The sequence below is a fragment of the Rattus rattus genome, chromosome 1, assembly GCF_011064425.1.
Source record: "Rattus rattus isolate New Zealand chromosome 1, Rrattus_CSIRO_v1, whole genome shotgun sequence".
Taxonomy (NCBI): domain Eukaryota; kingdom Metazoa; phylum Chordata; class Mammalia; order Rodentia; family Muridae; genus Rattus; species Rattus rattus.
Window position 1 is genome coordinate 90,096,947 of NC_046154.1, and position 21,382 is coordinate 90,118,328.

Consider the following 21,382-nt stretch of genomic DNA (forward strand, 5'->3'; position numbering starts at 1 on the left):
AGGCCAGCCTGAACTGTATGGAAAGATTCCAAATAAACACGTAGTAAATAAATATATAAATAAGCAAGCAAACTAACTAACTGGTAGGAAAAGGGGGTTTTTATAATGATCTAGAGTTTGCTGCTAACTTGTCAATTCACAAATGTTAGCTTTAAGTCAGAGTTAGAACTGATAAAGTCCCCAGGCAAGTCACACCCACACTGAAGTTTGGGACATCCTGCTTTGCTTCAGGAGTCCCCACCTCTTAACAACATTTATCCACACACACAGGCTTACCCAGAGGTGCTGTATTCAGTGGTAGAGGGCTTGTCCCATACACGCGAAGTCCTGACTTCAGTCCACAGGAGCATGTAAACTGTGTGTGGTGGGAGAAACCTATAGATAGGTCCAGCATTGGAGAAATTGAGGCAGGAGAATCAGAAATTCAAGGTTATCCAGGCTACATATGGAGTTCTCTAATTCCTGGGCTATAGGAGACCTTATCTCAAAAGCAAATGACAAGTCGGGCCTACCCAGTCCCCATCATAAGCCCTGCCCAACCCCAATGCCCCCTTTGAACATCATCCCAGTGTATAAGGTCAGCTGACATATGAGGCCTAAGGGAAAGCAGTCTGTAGATGGGCGTTTGGAGATGGGTCTGGAATCACCTGTTAGTGTTCCTTAGCTGTGATCTTGGGCAGGCCTCCTTGTCTCTCTATGACTGAGATATCCCCAATACTGACTATAACTCACACTCCTCACAAGCACACCATTGTTCTTCCATCATTGCATAGTCAAACTTTGGAAAAAATCTGGCATGGATGGCCCACTGCAAGCACCACAGTGGAAAATATCGTCAGTGGCTCTAATGTGGCTTTGAAAAACCTTTTCGTGTGCCTACTTAATTATTTGGGTTCTGTTGCCTGTTTGCTTTGCTTTGCTTTTAAGTCTTATGGGAAGGAACATAGCGGGACGGGGGCCTGTGCGGTTGCTCGTAGCTGCTTGAATTGCAGAGTCATGTGCACAGTGCAGTCGGCGTCTCCACATTCCTTCTAAATGCAATGACTCCTATCCGGCTTTTCGTATCTACAATTTTGCTTTATAGCCACAAGAAAGCTCCGTGGATAAATGGAACTGGGTGTTGCCACCTGCCTTTTGATTATTTTTGTGAGAGGCCTTAAATAATGGGAGGCTGATGAGACCGATGCCTGCGTGCGTGGCCCAGCAGCCCAGAGAGGCCAGCCTTGTCCCTGGTCTTCTCAGCATCCTTTCCTGATGGGCTCCCCAGGGGTCCCCATGCCAGAGGAGAGGAGGTTGCTATTTCCAGAGCCCATTAAAGCAATTAATGCAGGTGAGAGTTTGATTTGATAGCACAGGCTTTTTTGCATTGAAGAAGAAGAAGAAGGAAAAAAACCTTGTAATTGACTTAAACCACATCTGAAACGGTACGCAAGGCCACTTTAAGAGGTTTCTGATTAAGAAATACGGTCCAGTTTTTATAAGTTCATCTCCCATGTAGATCTCAGACATTAGGATGGGGGCTTTTCTTCTGCCCTTTAATCTTCTGGCTCCAGTGGGGGCGGGGCTCCTCTGTATGTGTGGACTCAGCCTGTTCTCCTTGTCTTCCCTCCTCTCCTCCTCCCTGCAGATACAGGCACTTTCATAACTTCTCTTCCTGGAGCTAGGCAAGCGCTCTACCACTGAGCCAAATCCCCAACCCCCTCCTCAGTTTTCCCAAGACTCCTTCCAGGCTTACCTATGCTCAATACATAAGGATCCGTTCTCCTCCTCCCTCACCTCCCCCCACCCCCCACTGCTGTCTCTCGTGTCCTTCCCTTGACTCCAATGCTGATGCTCCCCATCAATAGCCTTGACCTGCCTTTCTTTTCCTTCCAATTTCCTATGGGGATGATGGCTCCAGCCCCAGCACAGCAGCACTGTGTGAGCCTGATCCTCCCCAGGGCATCTCAGAACATCATCCTCAAAGTGTGCCCCTATGCTCTGTCTTCCATTCTGTTTGGGACTTGCCTTCTCTAGAACCCTGCTCTTGAGTTGGAAGATGTCAAGGCAAGGGTCAGACATTTTAACTTAGCCTCTAGGGTGCTTGGCCTCCTGTACTTTTACCTGCAGTCTTGTCTTGTCTTCTCCTGTCTTTCCTTTTCTTTTCTTTCCCAGCTGGTCCTGAAGTGTACCTCACACACACCAAGCCACAGTGCACCCACCCCCCCACTGCCTGTCTGCCTCCTGCCATCCTCCTGCAGCCATTTAATGAAGAAGCCCACAAGGAGGCAGAAAACTCAGGTTTTAGCCACTCTGCCTTTGCTGGGTATTTTGTATGTCATGGTAGACTTTGGGGATAAGAGTCACATTGATATATCTCCCCTTTAACTGCCCTTTTAGATTTCTGTTCTTCCTCTCTGGAGATGCCCTGACCTTTGTCGGGTGTTGAGTTTTTGGGGTTTTGTTTGTTTATTTGTTCTGTTTTCCTTGGCTTTGCTTTGAAATCAGCAAATTATGCATCCCTAACTGGACTGTAATTCTCTACTTAGACTAGGCTGGCCCTGAACTCACAAAGATCCTCCTGCTTTTGCCTCAGTGCTAGTATTAAAGGAGCGTACCACTACACCCGGCCCTGTCAGGGTTTTATTTTGTGCACCGTTCATGAAAATTCTCTGCTAAATGATCATCACCTCAGCTCAGTGCCCTGCTCCCCCTCTCCCCATAAGGGTAGTTCAGTGTCTGGTCAGTCACCTCACACGGTGCATTCCCTGACTTTATCCACACAGCCATCAAAGCAGGATTAGCAGACTTGGGGCTAATTTACCCTTGTAAAAAGCTGGTGGTCACCCACCATTCATTTGATTGGACAAGTCTAAGGTCCAATTCGCTGTGTTCCTGGGAAAAGTCTGCCTGGGTCTCTTAAAGTAAAATGCTTGTCTAGGAGATGGGGTGGGGATGGGGGGAGAGGGGGAGGGGAATATTCCTCTTTATTTGACCTGCAATATAAGGGTTCAGTTGAAAAATGGTGGGCCAGCAAGATACCCTTAGCTAATAGAAGGACTTACACGGAAACCGGACAACCTGGCTCAATTCCCAAGACCCACATAAAGGTGGAAGAAGAGAAGAGACTCCATAATTTTGTTCTCTTACCCCATGTACATGCCCACACATACCTTATACAGAAGCCATGCATACACACAGTAAGTAATAGATAATTCCTCAGGTTCAGAAAAGCACATACATAAGGAAGAAAGCAGAGGAACCTGGAGAGAGGTTAAGAGCATTTGTTACTCTTGCAGAAGACCTGAGTTCCATTCCAGGCACCCACATGGCAGTTCATAACCAATGCATAACTGGTTTCAGGGGCTCAGTGCCCTTCTCTGACCTCTGCACTTACTAAGCTTGGATGTGGTGTGCTCACATGTACATGCAGGTAAAACACTCACAAATTAATGAACTTGAAAAAAAAAAAAAAAAGCGGAGAGATCTTAGATCGTAGATAACCTATCTACCAGAAAGTGCTTCCTGTTTACAGCTTGACTTGTGTGTTTCCAGTTCCCCATGAGAACCGTTTGGGACTCTCCGCACACCTGCCCGTCTGGCTGAGGTTTTGTGCTATTGTCTGTCCAATGCTTTTACTCAGTAATGCATCAAGACAGTCCTCCCACCTTGACAAATGTTCCTAGTGTGTGATTTTTAATGATCATATAATATGTCGAAAGGAAGATGCGTGATTTATCTAACCAATTTCTTCTTGTTGGGCAGCTCGCGTTTTCAGTGTTATCCATATTGCTGCGTTCCACATTGTGGCACATTAATCTTTAAGCACATCGGCAATAATTCTTTGGGCTATCTCTCTGGGGGTGGGGGGTGTAGGCTCAGGGGAGAGGCATAATTTTCAGACCTTTGATAACTGTGGCCAAACTGCTCTTAGGAAGGAAATTGGGTTTTGATAGTCCCTACCACCCATGTGAGAGGTCTCATTTCTAAGCATCCGTACCCGCACTGGATGTTGTATTTCTTTTCCTTTTCCAAGCTGATAGACCAAACCCTATCCTATTTTCTGTGTTTGTGGTTTGTGGATGTGGATATATTTATGCTTTTTGATATGCAACTTCCTATTGGTATTCTGTCTAATCACAGGTTTTGTATTCGATGTCATCAACTTTATCAATCTTTTTCTTTCTGACACCTGCTGGGTTGGCTTTTAAAAGATGGCTGGTCCCCCACTTTGCATTCAGATTCCTCAGGCTAAAGTTGAATTAAATTGGAGGCTTTCAGCTGAGAAAGGTCAGCAAGCAGTGAGGGCTGGAGGGCTGAGGCCTGGACAAGTCTGGCAGGGAAATCAACCCCTCCATGTGTCTACTCCTAGGCCAAGACATTGACATTGATAGAAACAGACATGTGCTTTGGACATTGATCCTAGGCCATAAAACACTCCATTGCAATCCCGTCGAGACTCATCTTGAGCAATTGTATTTATGATTGCTAGAGCATTGTTACTTCTTCAGAGAGAGAGAGAGAGAGAGAGAGAGAGAGAGAGAGAGAGAGAGAGAGAGAGTAAGAAGACAAAAATTAAAAGAACATTTGAAAAGCAATTTATTTTGATGATCAGGAACTAAAAGGCTGCCTTGTGAGCCGTTAAAGACTCACATTGAAAGGAATCGATGTCTTTTTGGAATAGTGTCTGCCTTCGCCTTGGGAGTTGTCGCTGTCACCCCTGGCCCCCTTGCAGCAGATTTCTTACAGATTCCTCCCAAGGTCAGGGAGTCACCTTCTCCAACACTTTTTTTTCTTGCTGTTGGTTTTTAATTACTTCTGAGCAGCAAACTGCAACCCACTAAGTTATTAGGGGTGGTAACAGTGAAGAACAGGGGCCTCTAGATGTCTAGTCTGTGTCCTGGGATCTACGTTCCCAGGACAGGAGCAAGCCAAGGTTTCTTCTTTCACAAAGCACAGACACGTGCTCTGGACATTGATCTCAGGCAACACTCCGCTGCCAACCCATTGACACTCTCCAAGACATTGGAGAAACTGAAAGATTCAAGGGAAAGAGGAAGGGAACAAACCCAGCAAGGATCTCCTGAAAAGCAAAGTTCTTTTCTGTTTTTATCAGGATACGTTATACATAGCAGTGGGCTTCACTCTTCATGACTCTAGCAGTATATTTTGTTCACATTTACCCCTCATTCCCTTCTCACTCTCCCTGACCTCCTTTGCCCAAATAGCACTCTTTCCTTCACGGTCTCTGTGTGTGTGTGACTCGGCGAGTTCCACAGAGTTGATAACAGGAGCTTGGTTGATGGCTACATTACAAGACTGTGGACAACTCTCCAGTGGCGACCTCTATGAAGATGTATGCTTCCTCCCTCCCTCAGCACCTGTTACCTACAGTTCCTCAGGGAGGGGTGGGGCCCCAGGAGCCCCTTGAAAGGCAAATTGTCCATCACCTTTTGCCTCCCTCCTGACTCCCACATGTCCCCTTTCCAAGAGCCCACTTCCCGTGCATGGGCTCATCTGTTTCCTTGAAGTTTCCCTTTCTTGTGTATGACGTGTTCCTTGAGGATGTTTACATTGAGCTGTGGTTCAGGAATGGGTCCTAGAGAACGTCCACAGATTCTCCACGTTTGAAACAGCTCAAGCACACAGGTCCAGAGCAGACCATACGTCACGTGGTGCCCAAGCTGGCATGCAGTTGTGGTGATGCTGTAGTGACGCTGCAGTTGACTGGCAGTACATTCTTACCAGACCACCAAACAAGAATGCCATCATCCCGAGATAGTACAGAAACAACAGTGTGCAACCTCTGTGTAAGGGGATGTATATACCTCGAGTAGGGCTGGAGAGATGGTTCAGTGGTTAAGAGCACAGACTGCCCTTCCAGAGGTCCTGAGTTCAATCCCTGGCAACCACACGGTGGCTCACAACCATCTGTAATGGGATCTGATGCCCTCTTATGGTGTGTCTGAAGACAGCTACAGTGTACCCACATACATAAAATAAATAAATAAATAAATAAATAAATAAATAAATAAATAAATAAATCTTAAAAACAACAACAACAAAAACCCCTCGTGTGTATTCTTAGACCAAAATCGGGAGAGGAGGGAGACTTCAGAGTTGTGAGAAGTATTCTGCCTCTGACTGCACACAGTGTTTAGTCCTAGCCTGTGCTGAGATTTCAGGGTCATGTGCTCATCCTCCATCGACTGTGTCAAGGAGCACCAGCCACAGTGGTGAGACTTAACACCCTCTCCACACTCTCGCTGATTAGTTCACTTATTTCTTATGTATGTCTTAATAATATTCCCACGTAGGTAAAAATCGATAAGTGACTGAAACTTTAAAAGTGCATCATTAAAAGGGCAGAGGGAGCCGGGCATGGCTCACACCTTCCATCCTAGCATAGCACTCAGGAAGCAGAAGCAGGTGGAGCTTTGGGAGTCCCAGGCCGTACTGATCAACATAGAGTAGCCAGGACTGAACAGACAGATCCTGCCTTTTAAAAAATAAAGGCAGAATTCAGAGATTATATTAGACTGTACTGATTAGAGGGTTGGGGAGAATGCTGGTGGGTAAAGTGTTTGCTACACAGCTGTGAGGACTTGACCAGAACCGGGATGAAAGGGTTGTAGTTGTAGAACTCCTTTGGCAAGATGCGGGGTGGAGACAGGAGAATTTCCCAGAAGCCAGTGGCCTAGTGTGTAATGCTGAGAATGGGGGTAGGGGGAGCTTTTATTTATGTGTTTGTTTTTAAAAGATTTATTTTCCTGTGTAGGGATACTTCTATACACATGCATATTGTGCTTGCTGGGTGCTCATGGAGGGTCAGAAGTGAGCATCGTCTGTATGTGCACCACAGGCGTGCAACGTCCAAAGAGCCAATAGAAGGCTCAGGACCGCCTTGCGCTGGAATTGTAAGCAATTGTAAGCCACTGTGTGGGCGCTGGGAACCAAACTGGGAGCCTTCGCAAGAGCAGCAAGTGCTCATAAGCCCTGAACCATCATTCCCCGAGTCTCAGAAGAGAGCCTTTCTTAAACAAGGTAGAAGGTAAGGACCAGCATCTAAAGTTATCCTTTAATCCTCACACCCACAAGGTGACACATGGGTCACCGCCAGCACTCTCACGAATACAAATACATCACACACACACAGATAAAACAGAAATGATCCTAGAAAGTGTGTGTGTGTGTGTGTGTGTGTGTGTGTGTGTGTGTGTGTGTGTGTGTGTGTTTCGCCTTTAAATTGAATTCTGAGGTTTCTGGAATCAAAACGAAAAGAGATCAGTAGCTGAGTGCTAGCATTCAAACAGTAGTGAAGGCGGGAAGACCGTGATTTAGATTCCAGCCTGGGATGTTTAGCACAATTAACAACAACAACAAAAAAAAGTGAAATGTGAAATAAACTGTTTTAGTTTTCTTAGAGAAGTCACGGGCACTCGGGATGTAACGTCCTGGCTGGTGGCTGACCCTAAGAGGAAGGCTTTATTGCCTATGTTACTACCTGTTCACTTTATATGGAATCCCTTGCCTCCTCCTATGTTTCTACCCCTGGATTCACCAGGAGATCAAGCCAGAGGAATTTTCTGCCTTCCAGTGTGTTGGGAACAACCATTGATGAAATGATTGCTTGTAGTAAGAATGTAGCAAGGTGAAGTTTCAGGGCCAGGAGCCCCATGTGCAGAGGCCCAAAGTGGAAAAGAAGCACCTGATACTGAGAGAAAGCTCAGGTGGCCCGCAGGGGTGCAGCTGCCAGGGGGCTGGGCTGCCGCGTGCTACCGGAAAAGGAAGCTTGCTTGGTTGCTCAGAGGCCACAGGGAAGGGAGGCGGGTCATTTTCATTCCAAAAGGATTTGGCCACTCTGCAGTGCTGGTCTGGGGGCCGAAAGGAGTTAGAGCTCTTTGACACAAAAGGAAACCAGTGCGCACTGAAGTTTTCATTTCTCCTGTCATTGAAATATGCTGCTGGGGCAGAGTCCACACTGCCAGTTCTACTTACTCTCAAAGCAGAAGCAGGTTGAATGGGGAGGCCTTTTCAGGCCGCGAGGACAGACGGCTGTGGCCTTGCAGCCTATAAATCCCATGTCTCCCTTTGAAAACTTTCCCTTATTTGGGACAAGTTATAGAGTTGGCCTTGTTGGCCTTGTGGTACCTAAAACCCTAGCGAGGGGGCAGGGCTGTGTTTGGAGAGCCCTAGATTCCTATCCAGGCCCTGCCTCTTACTCTCTTTGTGACCTTGAGTAACACACATTTTTTTTCTCGTTTGTGCAACGGGAGGACGGGCTGTCATTGTGATTTTGCTATTGCTGCCCCCTGCAGGTGGCCATAGGAATCACAACAGACAGAGAGCCCGCTCCTGGGGATATCTTTCTGGAGGCTGTGGTTGTACAAAAATGAAAACACTCAATCTAGAAGTATTGAGTAGATCCGTATGTACTCAAGGCTGTAACTAAAAGAATGCTAGTCACAAATATCTCCACTGGCAAGAAGCTAAAGCCCAAATGTCCAGTTTAGAGGAGTAAGAACTCATGCTGGCTGAGTATTCTCCTGCAGTGTGGAAACCCATGAGCTTAATGCCACTGAACTGGTTATGAAATAGCCCCCTAAATAATTTTCTTCTAAAAGAAAGCAGAGCTTGGCATGGTTGTACAGACATAGAGTTGTAGCCCCTGACAGGTAGAGGCAAGAGGATCAGAACTTTGAGGCCAGTCTTGAGTTAAATGAGACCCTGTCTCAAAACAGCAAAAGCAATAAAGAATGGACGAGTAAGTGAATGAATGAATGAAGATAAAATTCCCATTATGAGTTCATTTATGAACAAGAAAATGGTTTTTAGCTTTCTGTTCGTTTCCGGTGCTGGGGGTTGAAGTCAGGGCCTTCACAGAACGCTAGGCGATCTCTCCAACACTGAGCCATCTCCCAGGCACTGAAGACAGCTATGTAGATATCCACACATGGTTTTGCAAGGTGCCAGACTGAGTCACAAAGGACAGAAGACAAAGTGGAACTCTGTTCCTCACTAGAATAATGCTTGCCCCTCCGAGCGCCTACCATCTGTTACAGGCACTAAATAACCTTATTTTACTTTATTTTTTATAGTATGTACGGTACGTGTGTGTGATTTACATGTGTGTGACAGGTACACTCCTCCATGTGTACACATGCAGAGGTCAGCATCTGTTGGGTGTCCACTTTATTTTTTGAGACAGTCACTGTGCTTGGAGCTTTTTGACTCAGCAAGCTGTTCCTCCATCTGCCTGTCTGCTCCCTGATGACCTGCCTTCCACCCCGCCTAGTGCTGAGACTGGACACACTCTTGGCTTTATGTGGGTGCTAGAGAGCCAGGCTCAGGTCCTCAGTCTTGTATAGCAAGTTCTTTACCTACTGAGACATCTCCCTAGACATGCATTGGCTCACTGAACCGTCTGTGATACAGTACCACTGTTGCTCCAAGTCATGCCTGGGAAGCCGGGTCCAGTGACTTGCCTCAGGCTGCAGGTAGCAGAGTTTCTGTGGGTGTGGCTCTCTGCTGGTGTGTCTATGCTTCACATGCATCCTACCGGTTCGTGCTTTCATTGATATGGAGAGGCTCATCTAGAGGCTGATGATCTTAGTCTGTGACTTCAAGTCTAATATATTTCTTTGTCTATGTCCTAATTTGAATAGGTTCCCAGGAGTTCTTGATATATAGACATATATATAGATATATATGATGGATGAGTGGATGGCTGGATAGATAGACAGACGAACAGAAGGATGGATGAATGGATAGACGGATGAATGGATGGATGAATAATTATGTGGATGGATGGATGGATGGATGGATAGATAGATAGATAGATAGATAGATAGATAGATAGATAGATAGACAGACAGACAGATAGATAGATGAGTGGAAGGATGGATATATGGGTGAGTGGGTTGATGGATGGATGGATGGATGAATAAAAAGATGAATAGGTGGGTGGATAGAAAAATGGATGGATGGACAGATGGATGGATGGATGGATGGATGGAGATGGATAAAAAGATGAATAGGTGGGTGGATAGAAAAATGGATAGATGGATAGGTGGATGGATGGATGGATAAAAAGATGAATAGGTGGGTGGATAGAAGAATGGATGGGATGGATGGACAGGTGGATGGATAGATGGATGGATGGATGGATGGATGGATGGATGGATGGATAAAAAGATGAATAGGTGGGTGGATAGAAGAATGGATGGGATGGATGGACGGGTGGATGGATAGGATGGATGGATGGATGGATAAAAGATGAATGGGTGGGTGGATAGAAGAAATGGATGGGATGGATGGACAGGTGGATGGATGGATGGATGGATGGATGGATGGATGGATGGATGGATGGATGGATAGAAAGATGAATAGGTGGGTGGATAGAAGAATGGATGGGATGGATGGACAGGTGGATGGATGGATGGATGGATGGATGGATGGATGGATGGATGGATGGATGGACAGGTAGATGGATGGAGTGGATATGTGTGTTGTAGGCATACACATGTAGCAGTCAGAGGTCAGCATCTGTTGGGGTCTCCCTCAATGTCTATCTACCTTATTTTCTGAGACAATATCTCTCACTGTACATGGAACTCCTTGACTCAGCAAGCTCTTCCTCCATCTGCCTGTCTGCTCCCTGATGACCTATCCTTTACCCTGCCTGAGGCTGGGACTACAGACACACTCAGCTCTTAAGAGGAAGAGAGATGAGCAAGGCAAGATAGTAGAGAAAACACGATATGTGCCTTAAGGTACTTTCCTTAAAGATGGGTTGAACTTGACTTAGGACCTAGAGTGTAGCTGCAACTGAAGCACAGAAGCTGGATGCCCTTGGAAGAGAGAGTCACTCACAACCTAGGAGCACTTCCAGAGGTGATGGGGCTCAGAATAGCAAGGTAGGGAAGTAAGGCCTACCTCCTGCCAGCTACTGTTTAGACAGTGTGCGTTGTCTTCCCAACCCCTTCCACGGTTCCTTCTTCTGTGCTGAGACAGGCACAGGGAAGTTAGGTGGTTTGCTTGTGCTCCACAGCAAGTTATCAGCAGAGCTAGGAACCCTTTCCAGCGTGTCTGACCCAGGGCAAGGTGTGGTCAGGAAGACTGAGCACACTCCCTCTCCTTTCTAGACCACTAACCCAGGTCTGACCTAGAGTAGTTCTTTTTCAAGGTTAGAGTCTGTTCCCACAGAGATGAGCCTGGCCCTTGAGGTCTGAACCCTGAAGTTTCTTGTCATTCCTTGGATGTGGTAAAACTTCTTTTCCGCATGAGTTGTCACCTGAGAGTCTTGTGACCTTGCGGCCTGTTTCATGTCTGTTTCTGGGCGTGTATTTGAGCACAGCCCACCACTGTGTTAGCACACCTCTTCAGTCCTGCACTGTGGCCTTTCCAGGTTATCCCTTTGTCCTTTACTGGGAATTGTGTCATTCTGGCCTGTGATGTGGGACGTTAGAGTTTGCTCCAAAGAGCCGAGGGAGGTGATTTGCCTCCTGAGAGCACCCTGTGTGGAGACATGCACGCACAATTCATATTTCAATTATCATGAGGTGGGTCTGGTGATGGAGAGCATCTGCCCCACGCCATCTGCCAGTTCAGGTCAGAGCTGCTCTGATTTGCACTGGAAGAGCACAGGAAAGCCCCTGGGTCCAGTTTTTCAGTTGTGGGTGGTGACAGTGGTGGCACCAGCTCTGTGACAACAGTCCTCACCTGCAGTGGCCTTCTCTACCTACAGAGGGAGTGGATATGATGGTCTCCAGCTTGTACCACAGAAACAGATGGGCTGAGTAGCATGGTGAGTCGCTCGATGCAGAGTGCTGATAGGCAGTTGATTGAGGCCGACTGGCTGATCCCAGGGTTACTGCTGTAGGAGAGGAATGTTGATGACGGAGGTCAGCAAGACACACAGGCAGTACCTGGTACTTTTATGGAAGTGTCTATGCTTTTTACCACTTAAAAGTGGCTGTTAACGGCACAGTCCCATTGGAGAGGTCCCTGGCCTTTAGGTGTCTTTGTTAAACCCAAATTGGGGTCTGCCTCTTGGCATGCCTGTGGTGCTTCCTCTTTATGCCTTGGTTTCGGTTTTTCGGAACCCCTCTTTCCTCTGCCAGAGTCCCAAGTTGACACTAGGTTCAAGGATATGGGTCAGTGACGTCATTAGAACAGCAGCTAGCAATTCTGAGTGTTCATTCCCAGAAGTGGGAGCTGGAGACAGTTTCCCAGGCTGTGATGGTTTGTATATGCTTGGCCCAAAGAGTGGCACTATTAGAAGGTGTGGTCACAGTGGCAGTGGGCTTTAATACCCTAGTTCTAGCTGCCTGGATATCAGTATCCTGTTAGCAACCTTCAGATGAAGATGTAGAACGCTCAGCTCCTCCTGCACCATACCTACCTGGGCACTGCCATGCTCCTGCCTTGATGATAATGGACTGAACCTCTGTACCTGTAAGCCTGCCCTAATTAAATGTTGTCCTTAAAAGAGTTGCCTTGGTCATGGTGTCTGTTCACAGCAGTAAAACCCTCAGACACAGGCCCTGTCCACAACCCTGCCTGGTGTCTATTCCCACATGTCCCCAGGGCCCTAACCTCTCCTGGATGACCACTATATGGCCCTGAATCAGACAGATTTAGAGTTTTCATCTGGGTAGTATCTTGCCAGTCACAAAATCCAACTTGTTTATTGCCAAGTGGAAAAATGGAGGCCCAGCAAGGGCATGAAGAAACCTTATTTCCCCTAGTGCGGTCACACGTGGCAGAGACAAGCCTGACTCTCTGCCTCACCAGCCTGAGGTCTTTGGTTTTCCCTGATGCCTGAGATGGCTGGTATCCAGGTACACTGTGCTAAGTGAGGTGCAGTGACTGCCCAGGCATTCTTGACTGTGAGTGGGGCCTTCCTGTCCCCAGATGGCCAGGAGCACAGGAGTCAAGGTGGCAGTATTGAGTCAGTGCGGAAGACCAGAGTGACCGTCCCCAGCTGTTCTTCAGAATGTACTCCTCTGATTATAGGCACCCTTTGAGATGAGTTAGGTGGAGACTAGGCACCAACCTGCTTTGTAGAGCCTTCCTGCTGAGCGTGCACTTTTAGTTGATTAAAGAGGTGGTAGAATGGCAGGCATGCTCCCTCCAGCTCCAGTGGGCCGAGGCTGTCTCTAAAGCATGCCTGGACACTGAAAGTTCTGGCTCGGGAATCTTGTTTTTCTGGTTTTCCAGAGAAATACAGCAAGCCACAGAGGATGCTGAAGTCCTTGCCCTTCATGACCCAGCCATATTTATTCTCAACTAATCGTCGAGGGCTCCAGAGTGGCCTGAGGGATGTGACTGGCAGCCCCACAGCCTTGTGACGAGGAAGCTGAAGTTTACAGGGACTAGGGCTTGCTCAGGGTTAGCTCCGTGTCCCCAGCAGTGTCTTGTACACTCATCCCCCTGTCCCCCCTTCTCGTCTCAGGTTTTTAGTCAGCCCTTCTGTACATCATAGGAGCAGGCATCATGGAGACTCTGGTACTCCAGGATACACCTTCGCAGCACCAACAATGCCGCTCTCATCAAAGGCATTAACCTCCCCTCTTTCTCAAGGTTGCTGCCCGCCTATTTATAGAACTGACCAAGAGGAGTGGACCAGTTGCCTGAGAAAGAATACAAATGATGCCGATGCTGGCTGCAGCATTCTGCTTCTTCCCTCGCCTTCCTCTGACTTCTCAGACAATGCCTTTCTGTGGTACCCTCTCTACAAAGAGGCCCCTGGGGAGATGGAAAGAGGCTCTGCTCTCTGCTGAGCTCCTACTGTGTACAAAGCTCCGACTGAATAACCCACAGTTGCATTTGACCCACACCACCCTGATGGGGTGTGGTCTCTCTCTCTCTCTCTCTCTCTCTCTCTCTCTCTCTCTCTCTCTCTCTCTCTCTCTCTCTCCCATTCACACACATCTCTTTGAGGGGGGGCAGGCTGCCAGCCCCTAGTGCCTCTCGATAGATAAGTGCACTTGACCCTTTCTGCAGCCCCGGGCAGTTTATGCGCGCTTCCCATTATCGTCCCCTGACTGCACGATGGTGATTATGGTGGCTGTGATTTCTTGTGGGGTACTATTTACTGTATCACCCAGTCAGGCCAATCAGTTATTTGGACCTACTGTGCGACAGGTCAAGCTTCGTCTCCCATCAGTCTACAGGTGTCATCGGGATATATTTTGTATCAGAGACAATGCTTTACCTCGTCAGGCACAGGCGCTATGAAGTCCTGCTGTGTGCTGGGTGATGCCTTGCCTGTCAGCAGACTGTAGGTGTCACTGAGGCCTACCATGCTACCTGATGCCTTGTTCCTCAGCAAGCACAAACATCATGACCTGTTGTGTGGGCTGTCAGACCTTATCTTTTACAACAATATTGGCTACAACAATCTTGAGGACCTACTGTACACTTGGTCTCTACAGGCACAACCTGTCCCTTAACTAACCCAAGTGCTGTTGTGAGGACCTACTGTGCACTTGGCAATACATCATCTTTCCAAGCTTAAGTATCATAAGAGCCTGCTATACAGCAGGTGGTAATTTGTCCCTGGCCAGGCCTGGTACACAGTAGATTCTTGGTTGGTCCCCGCAGGGTGATTGACCAGGCTTATCTCATCCTGTGCCTAGGATGGGGTGGAGGACTCTTGCTAGTTGGGACACACTGGACGGGGGAGCTTGTCCTTTTGGAGTGAGGAGCAGCAGGCAAGAGAGAGGGCTCAGGAAGCTACCTGCATAGAAGGTATCTGCAGCCTTTGCTTCCACTCTAAGCCCTGACACTCACTCTCTGTTTTGCCCGGGTGGAAACGCAGCAGGTAGATCTCAGGGCCCTTCTTCTAGCACCTTCATCTTAAGAAAGGTTTGATTTTTCCTCCCACTATTCCATCAGGAGAGCCTCGGGGAATACTCAGGAACACAGTAGATCTTTCTCTGCTCATTGTCCTCTGAAGAATCCTTTGTAAAACAAGAGCTTTGGAGCTGCTCCGGGCTCATTATCTCCCCACCAGGGCCTGGCATTTGCCTGTAGAGTCAGGAGCCAGGCCCCTCTACCTGCCCTTCCTCCTCTGGAAGAGGGCACATCCTGGACTCTCCCTGGAAAGCCAGGGCCCCAAGCTGCCTGAAAGAAACCTCAGCCTTCATTCCAGTTGTTCCTGGAGGATTGTGGAGTTCACAGAGCAGCAGATGAGGGTGACAGACAGGTAGTGTCCCCAGTTCAGGTGCTGTGTCCTTATTTTTATATACTGAAAGCAGTATGTTTTCATCTTGCAACATTTGGAAAACATGCAAAAAACGGAGAAGCAAAACACCAGCCACCTGCAAACCCACTCACAGGGAGGAGCTGGCCACCAGCACGCTGTAGTGTTTGTTTTCCCTGCCCGAGTTTTCTCCCGACACAACGAAGATTGTTCTAGAAGCCATGATTTGTAGCCTGTCGACCCCACTTAACATTAGAATATGTCATGTCCAAGGCCTTGCAAAGCCTCTGTCAGGGTGATCTTCTGACAGTATACACATGTAGTGCTTGAAGAAACCTTGAGTCAGACCAGCTTCAACTGTGGGGTGCAGTGTCAGCTAGGGCTGCTATAGTAGAATATCACACAGTGGGTGGCTTACGTCAGAGGAATTGATTTGCTTGCATTTCCTGAAGCTGGAGCCTGAGCCAGCGTGCCAGTGTAGTCAGGTGACCTGCCAGGCTTGCAAAGGACCACTTTTCTTCCAGTGTCCTAGAGAAACACAGTGAGGAAGTGAGCAAGCTCTGCTGGGTGAGCTCCTAATCTCATCGTCAAAGCCCTGTCTTCCTGGCCTCATCCCCAAAGGCCCCATCACACTCACTAAAACAGGGCTTCAGTGTCTAAATTTGGGGGAAACTACACACTGGGACCCCCAACATAAGGTATGTCTGCTGTTTATCCAATACAAAGTGACTGTCTTCCAGAATCTATACCTTCATCTCCATTACAGGTGCATTGTGGGAAATACGACTGACCTCAGCTTCTACCCTAGAGCAGACTTTGGCTTACTATTCCTCGTGTTTCTCCATCCTTATTCTGGAAAGTTGTACAACAAAGGTGGTATCTACATTTGACATTAGTAGCTATGTAAAAGGAACCCCTTACTGTCTGTGCAGTCAGTGAGTTCCTGCCCGTCCTCACTGATGTGGCCAATCCCTCTCCGCCAGCCACTGTAAGAATGAAGTTTGTAGCAGGAAACGAAGGAAGAGCATCCAGACACCATGGCAGCTAGAAGGGCTGTGTCTTATCTAAGCGGCGGTGTCTCAACGTCTGCCTGTACTGTGATCGGGGCCTAGGACCCACCAGCAAGGGCAGGTTTGGAGAGAACCCTGGTCACACGCTTCACACTGGGGGTTCTGTAGTTAAGGAGTAGGGGGTGCGTTAGGGGCAGACAGGGCAGTCAGCTTTTTTTCTTAAACAAGTGTTACTGAAACTGCAGGGCCTGATGTCTCTTTTACAACCACCTGGTGTCTGTAGTGGGGGCAGCTGTGTTCTCTTATGCAATCTCCAAATGGCTGACTTCCTATAACTCTGAGCTCAATTTAGGGCTTGGGGGGTTTTTTGGAGGGTACTTTACCCGGCTTTTTTGGGGGCGGGGAGAGGTTCTTTACCAATGTTATAACTCCACCAGGATTCTTTGAGATTGTACATGCCAGATATGGGGTGGAATACTTGCCACATACAGGCCCTTTGTAAATGCTAGGCTGTTGTTCTCGGTGTTTCTGTCTTTGACACATATCTGGTCATGCAGGTTCATTGTTTAACTAGAAAGTCTCGTATGTATTCAGCATGTATTCCTGTCTCTTAGAATCTTAGCACCAGATCACAAAATGCAACTTGGCCCCAGAACACGCTGATGCTCTCGACCCTTTTGTAAAATAGCCAATGAGATGGCTCAGTGGGGGAAGGAGCTTGCGTCCCAACCTGGCAACCTGATTCCCCGGGGCTCACATGATGGACATAGAAAAACAACTCCCACAAATTGTTCCCTGACCCCCACACATGGGCCAGGGTACACGCATGCATACACATAAACGCAATAAATAAATGTGATAAAGCATTAAAGTGGTGTAGCATATCCTCTGTAGACTTTAAATTGTCTGCAGGGGACTTAAACCCGATGCAGTGTAAGTGCTCTGCACGTAGCTGCTGTGATGTACTATTTAGGGAATACTGACAGGAAGCAGTCTGTGTGTGCTCAGGGCAGATGCAGACTTTTAAAAAATCCCTTAAATGTGTGTGCACACATATGCAAGCACTCATGAGGAGGCCCAAATTTGGTGTTTGGCGTCGTCCTCAATGACCTTCCATTTAATTGTTGAGACAGTCTCTCAACTCTTCCCAGAGTTTGTGCATTAGCTGGTTTAGTTAGCCAGCTTGCCCAGGGCACCCTGTTCCTGTAGTTCCAGCTGCTAGGATTACTGAGGCTGCCTGTCAGCCTGACTTTAGGGCTCTTAGGCCTTAATCTCACACTTGCATGATAAATGCTTTTAACTACTGAGCTATCCCCCAGGAAACACTCCCCCCTCCAGATGTGCTCATGCATGGACTGCGAGCACAGACAGACACGCACAAGCGTGTGCACACACACACACACACACACCCACACACACACACCCACACACACACACCCCAAACCAGAGCTCCCCACCCCCACTCACCCTCCCAAAGAAAACAAAAGCCCAAACACTTTTGTTCTGTGGTTGAATCTGTGGATGTGAAACTATGGGTGTGGAGGGCTGACTGTCCTTGAGCCCCACGTCTCACATTTAGTTTGATATGAATGTTACTAGAGAAGTTCAGAGGAGGCACAAGCTTCTAGGAGTCTTCAGCGAGTCACCGATGGCACACTCCATTCTCCCAGAGCTAAACTGTGCCATGCATGATACTCTCTGGTTTATTGGGGGCCAGTCACATGGGCACTCTGTGGTCCCCACATTCCAGACTGCAGAAGAAGAGCAGGCATTCAGCATAAGCACGCTGTATGCGGGGCACAAGGATTGTAAAGGCTGAACTATATGTGATACACTTTAAAGCCATGGTCTTCAACACCAGAATAGGGCGGGCACTGCACTGAAACCTAATAGGGATAGCAGCCTCAGGCCTGCTCTGCTCACTTCCATCTGTGAGGTATCTTGAGAGATGGTATGCTTTGTATTTGGATCACTTGAAGTGGGATGGGACAGGTGCTCCATTTTGGCGTGCAAACACTAAGAGCTGGGGGCTGGGGGGGGGAATGAGAGTAAGTGCAGGGTCCTCCATGTTGGATTCTCAATAGCAGTTGCCGTCTTCTCTCTAACTGTGTCTTTCCCTCTCTTCAGGCTCTCAAGGGCTCCAAGAAGTTGGTGCTGTCTGTATACTCAGCTGGGCGTATCCCCGGGGGCTATGTCACCAACCACATCTACACCTGGGTGGACCCCCAGGGTCGAAGCACATCCCCTCCCTCCAGCCTTCCCCATGGCAGCACCCTGAGACAGCATGAAGATGATCGAAGGAGTGCCCTACACCTCCTGCAGAGTGGAGATGAGAAAAAGGTGAGATCTGGCCAGGTTTAAATGGGTAAAGACTTGGGGGCCTGGGGATGCCTTGGTTTTCCAAGCTCCTTGTACACCCACGAGCTCCCCTCAAGGCTAGACGGAAGGGTGGAGCTCCGTGACCTCTATTACTTCTTTTGAGTCTCTCAAGTTTGGTATTCCTGGCTTCCTCTGTGACCTATAAGGTGTGTGTTGCCTTCTAGGATAAGCTGCTGTCGCAGACTAGTATGAGTACTGTGACTTTGTGACTCTTTCTCCCACAGCAGAATGGAGAGGACCTTTCAATCTGGTATACAGCTCTACTCTAGGACTCATTCCGGACTGTAGATCTCCAACATCCACCAACTCCCAGCATGTAGTCCCTTCTGGAACTTGAACCATAGTTGGCCCCTGCTTTAGCACCCAGGAAGGGAAGAGAGGAAGCCTTTACATGTGACCTTTGGACACATTAAATTCTGTAGGGGTCCAGACCCAGGCATGGACTGTGCACAGATCATGATCCTGGAAGACCCTTGGATGGTGGGGGTGTTGGGCTGTAAACAGCAGAGACCAACTAACTGACTCTGTAATTCGAGGGTGTGGTAAAAGGGTGTACACTGTCCTAGAAGTGAAGCTGAGAAACTGGGGTGCATCTGCAGAAGAATCCCCACCACAGTGACCCCATGTCCTTCCCCTCCAGACTTCTCTTTCAGGGAGGGAGTAACTTTTTGGCTAACAGGATGCCTTGAACCTTGGCTGATAGGACCACTAGTACTGTAGCTGGTAGGGGAAGGGCGTCATGGGGTTCTGTAGCCTAAAGGAGGCCAGGCGTCATTAAATGTCCCCTGTAGAACAACCCTCCTCCTCCTCTTGTCAGTGTGTTTCCTACTGGAAAGAATTAGGAGAATGATTGAGGGCCCCTGAGGCCGTAACCTCTCTGGGTTGTGCCTGCATGGTTCTGTTTGCATTGTGCACATGGGTGCCTGGGGACAAAGAATAACTGTCACTCCTGTCCTGCCAACACGTCCTTACAGCTCGGAGACCACATACCTTCCGGCTTGGGGCCAAGCTCCTTCCTTCAGAGACTCTCTCAGCTCTTTTTTCTGTCAATAAGACCATAACATTTACTTAATGTGGTTTGTGTTCTTTGCTCAAACATCAATGTGAAGATGAGATTTCGGTGACTTGTGGGAAGGCGATAGTGTCTAGGAGTCTGGTTGGTACAAGATGGCAGCCAGCAGGCATCCTCCTGCCTCCCCACCAAGGATGCTCACTTTAGGCCACCTTGGGGGGTATTTCAGCCACCTGGGTTACAGTCAAGGCCAGCTTTGCAGCACTGGGCAGAGAACTTGTTTGTTGTTTTCTAAAGCTACCGTCCTGGGCAGAACCTGAGTTCAGAGCTCAAATGGTTGTAATTTTGGCTGGTCCTGAATTCCTGTGGCTTGAGCATTGTACAGGGTACCTTCCAGAGTCCTGGAGGCCACCAGCAGGTTAAGTGTCACTAGAATCTGAGTGTGAGGGCAGATGGTAGAGAGGTAAAATCCCAGGAAGCAAAATAAGGAAAATTTTGTTCCCCTTTCTGGCTTGGCAGTAAAAGTGCCACTGGCTGGGTAGTTCATAAGGACATGAGATTTGATTGGCTGGGGGCTGGAAAGCAGGAAGTTCCAGAGTGTGGTGCCTGCACCAGATGGGGGCCATGGGGCTGAACCACTGAATGGTGACACAGAGCCAACTCAGGTCTCTTGTCCTCATCTCATAAAGACAATGCCATGGAGTCATAGAAGACCCACCCAGGTAGCCTTATCTAACCCTAGTTACCGCCCGAGGTCTGCTTTCCAAATACCATAAGCATATGAGGTTAGTTTTCTACACACTGCAATTTGGAGGACTTAGTTTTTCATTCCATGGGCAGGGTAAAAGCCGGTGAAGAAAAATGAATTCCAAGAAGGGCTAGGGAGTGACAGGAAGTGTAGATCTCTGAAAAGATGATACAGGAGCCACCAAGTACCATTTTGGGACCTGAAACGGCAAGAAGTCAGGACACATGTACAAAGGTCCTAAGACAGGACTGAGCCCAGTATCTTTGAGGTATTGGGTAGGCAGGAGGATGGAGGTGGGAGCATCAGATCAAGTCCCCCCTGGGCATCATGGGGTAGCTTTCATAAGAATATAGAAGGTGCATCCGAAAGACCAGGGGGAATGCAGATACCACAGGAGGCAGAATCTAACCCCATGGCAGTCCAGAGGAGTCTTCATGGGCTGTACAGCCGAGTGGGCCATGGGGGCTAAATGGGACCACATCGGTGTGGCAGGAATGATTCAAATCTTAGTTCTGCTGCTTGTGAGTTGTGTCACCTTGGACAGGGGGCAAGAAGCCCGAGGTTCTTCCTCTGTGACAGCCTTGGGAAAGCTCCATGGTAGTGAGGTTCTGGTTTGAGCCCTGATTCATCCTCAGTGTCTGAAACAGCACTGGAACAGTTCCGGACAGGAATGATTTGAGTGCAAATGACATGACTTTGCCTACAAGGGGTACCACAAGAGCTACATCTCAAAGGCTATCGCTAAAGATGCCAGCAGCTCTCCTCCAGGTGGCTCACAGCATGCCTGTGAGGTTGCTCCAACCGCATTCAGATTAGAGAGGGAGCAAAGACTGCGTAGTTTTGCCTGCATGTATGTATATGTATGACGTGCACCCCTGATGCCTGTGGAGGTCAGAAAGAGGCATTGGATGCCCTAGAACTGGAGTCACAGATGGTCGTGAGCCACCACGTGGGAGAGCAAGCTGTGGGGAGCAAGCCCATAAGCAGCACCCTTCTATAGCCTCTGCATCAGCACCTGCTTCCAGGTTCCTGCCCTGTTTGAGTTC

General features: G+C 48.3%; 1 protein-coding gene across 5 annotated transcripts in view; it reads left to right on the top strand.

Moving 5' to 3' along the window:
- The window catches only part of Whrn (whirlin), an 82,992-nt gene that overhangs the window by 7,845 nt on the left and 53,765 nt on the right, over nt 1–21,382 (top strand). For all 5 annotated transcript variants that reach the window (XM_032903045.1, XM_032903054.1, XM_032903020.1 and 2 more), the window contains exon 2: nt 18,325–18,537. In XM_032903045.1, coding sequence (XP_032758936.1) covers nt 18,325–18,537 — 213 coding nt within the window. The remainder of the gene's footprint in view (nt 1–18,324; nt 18,538–21,382) is intronic.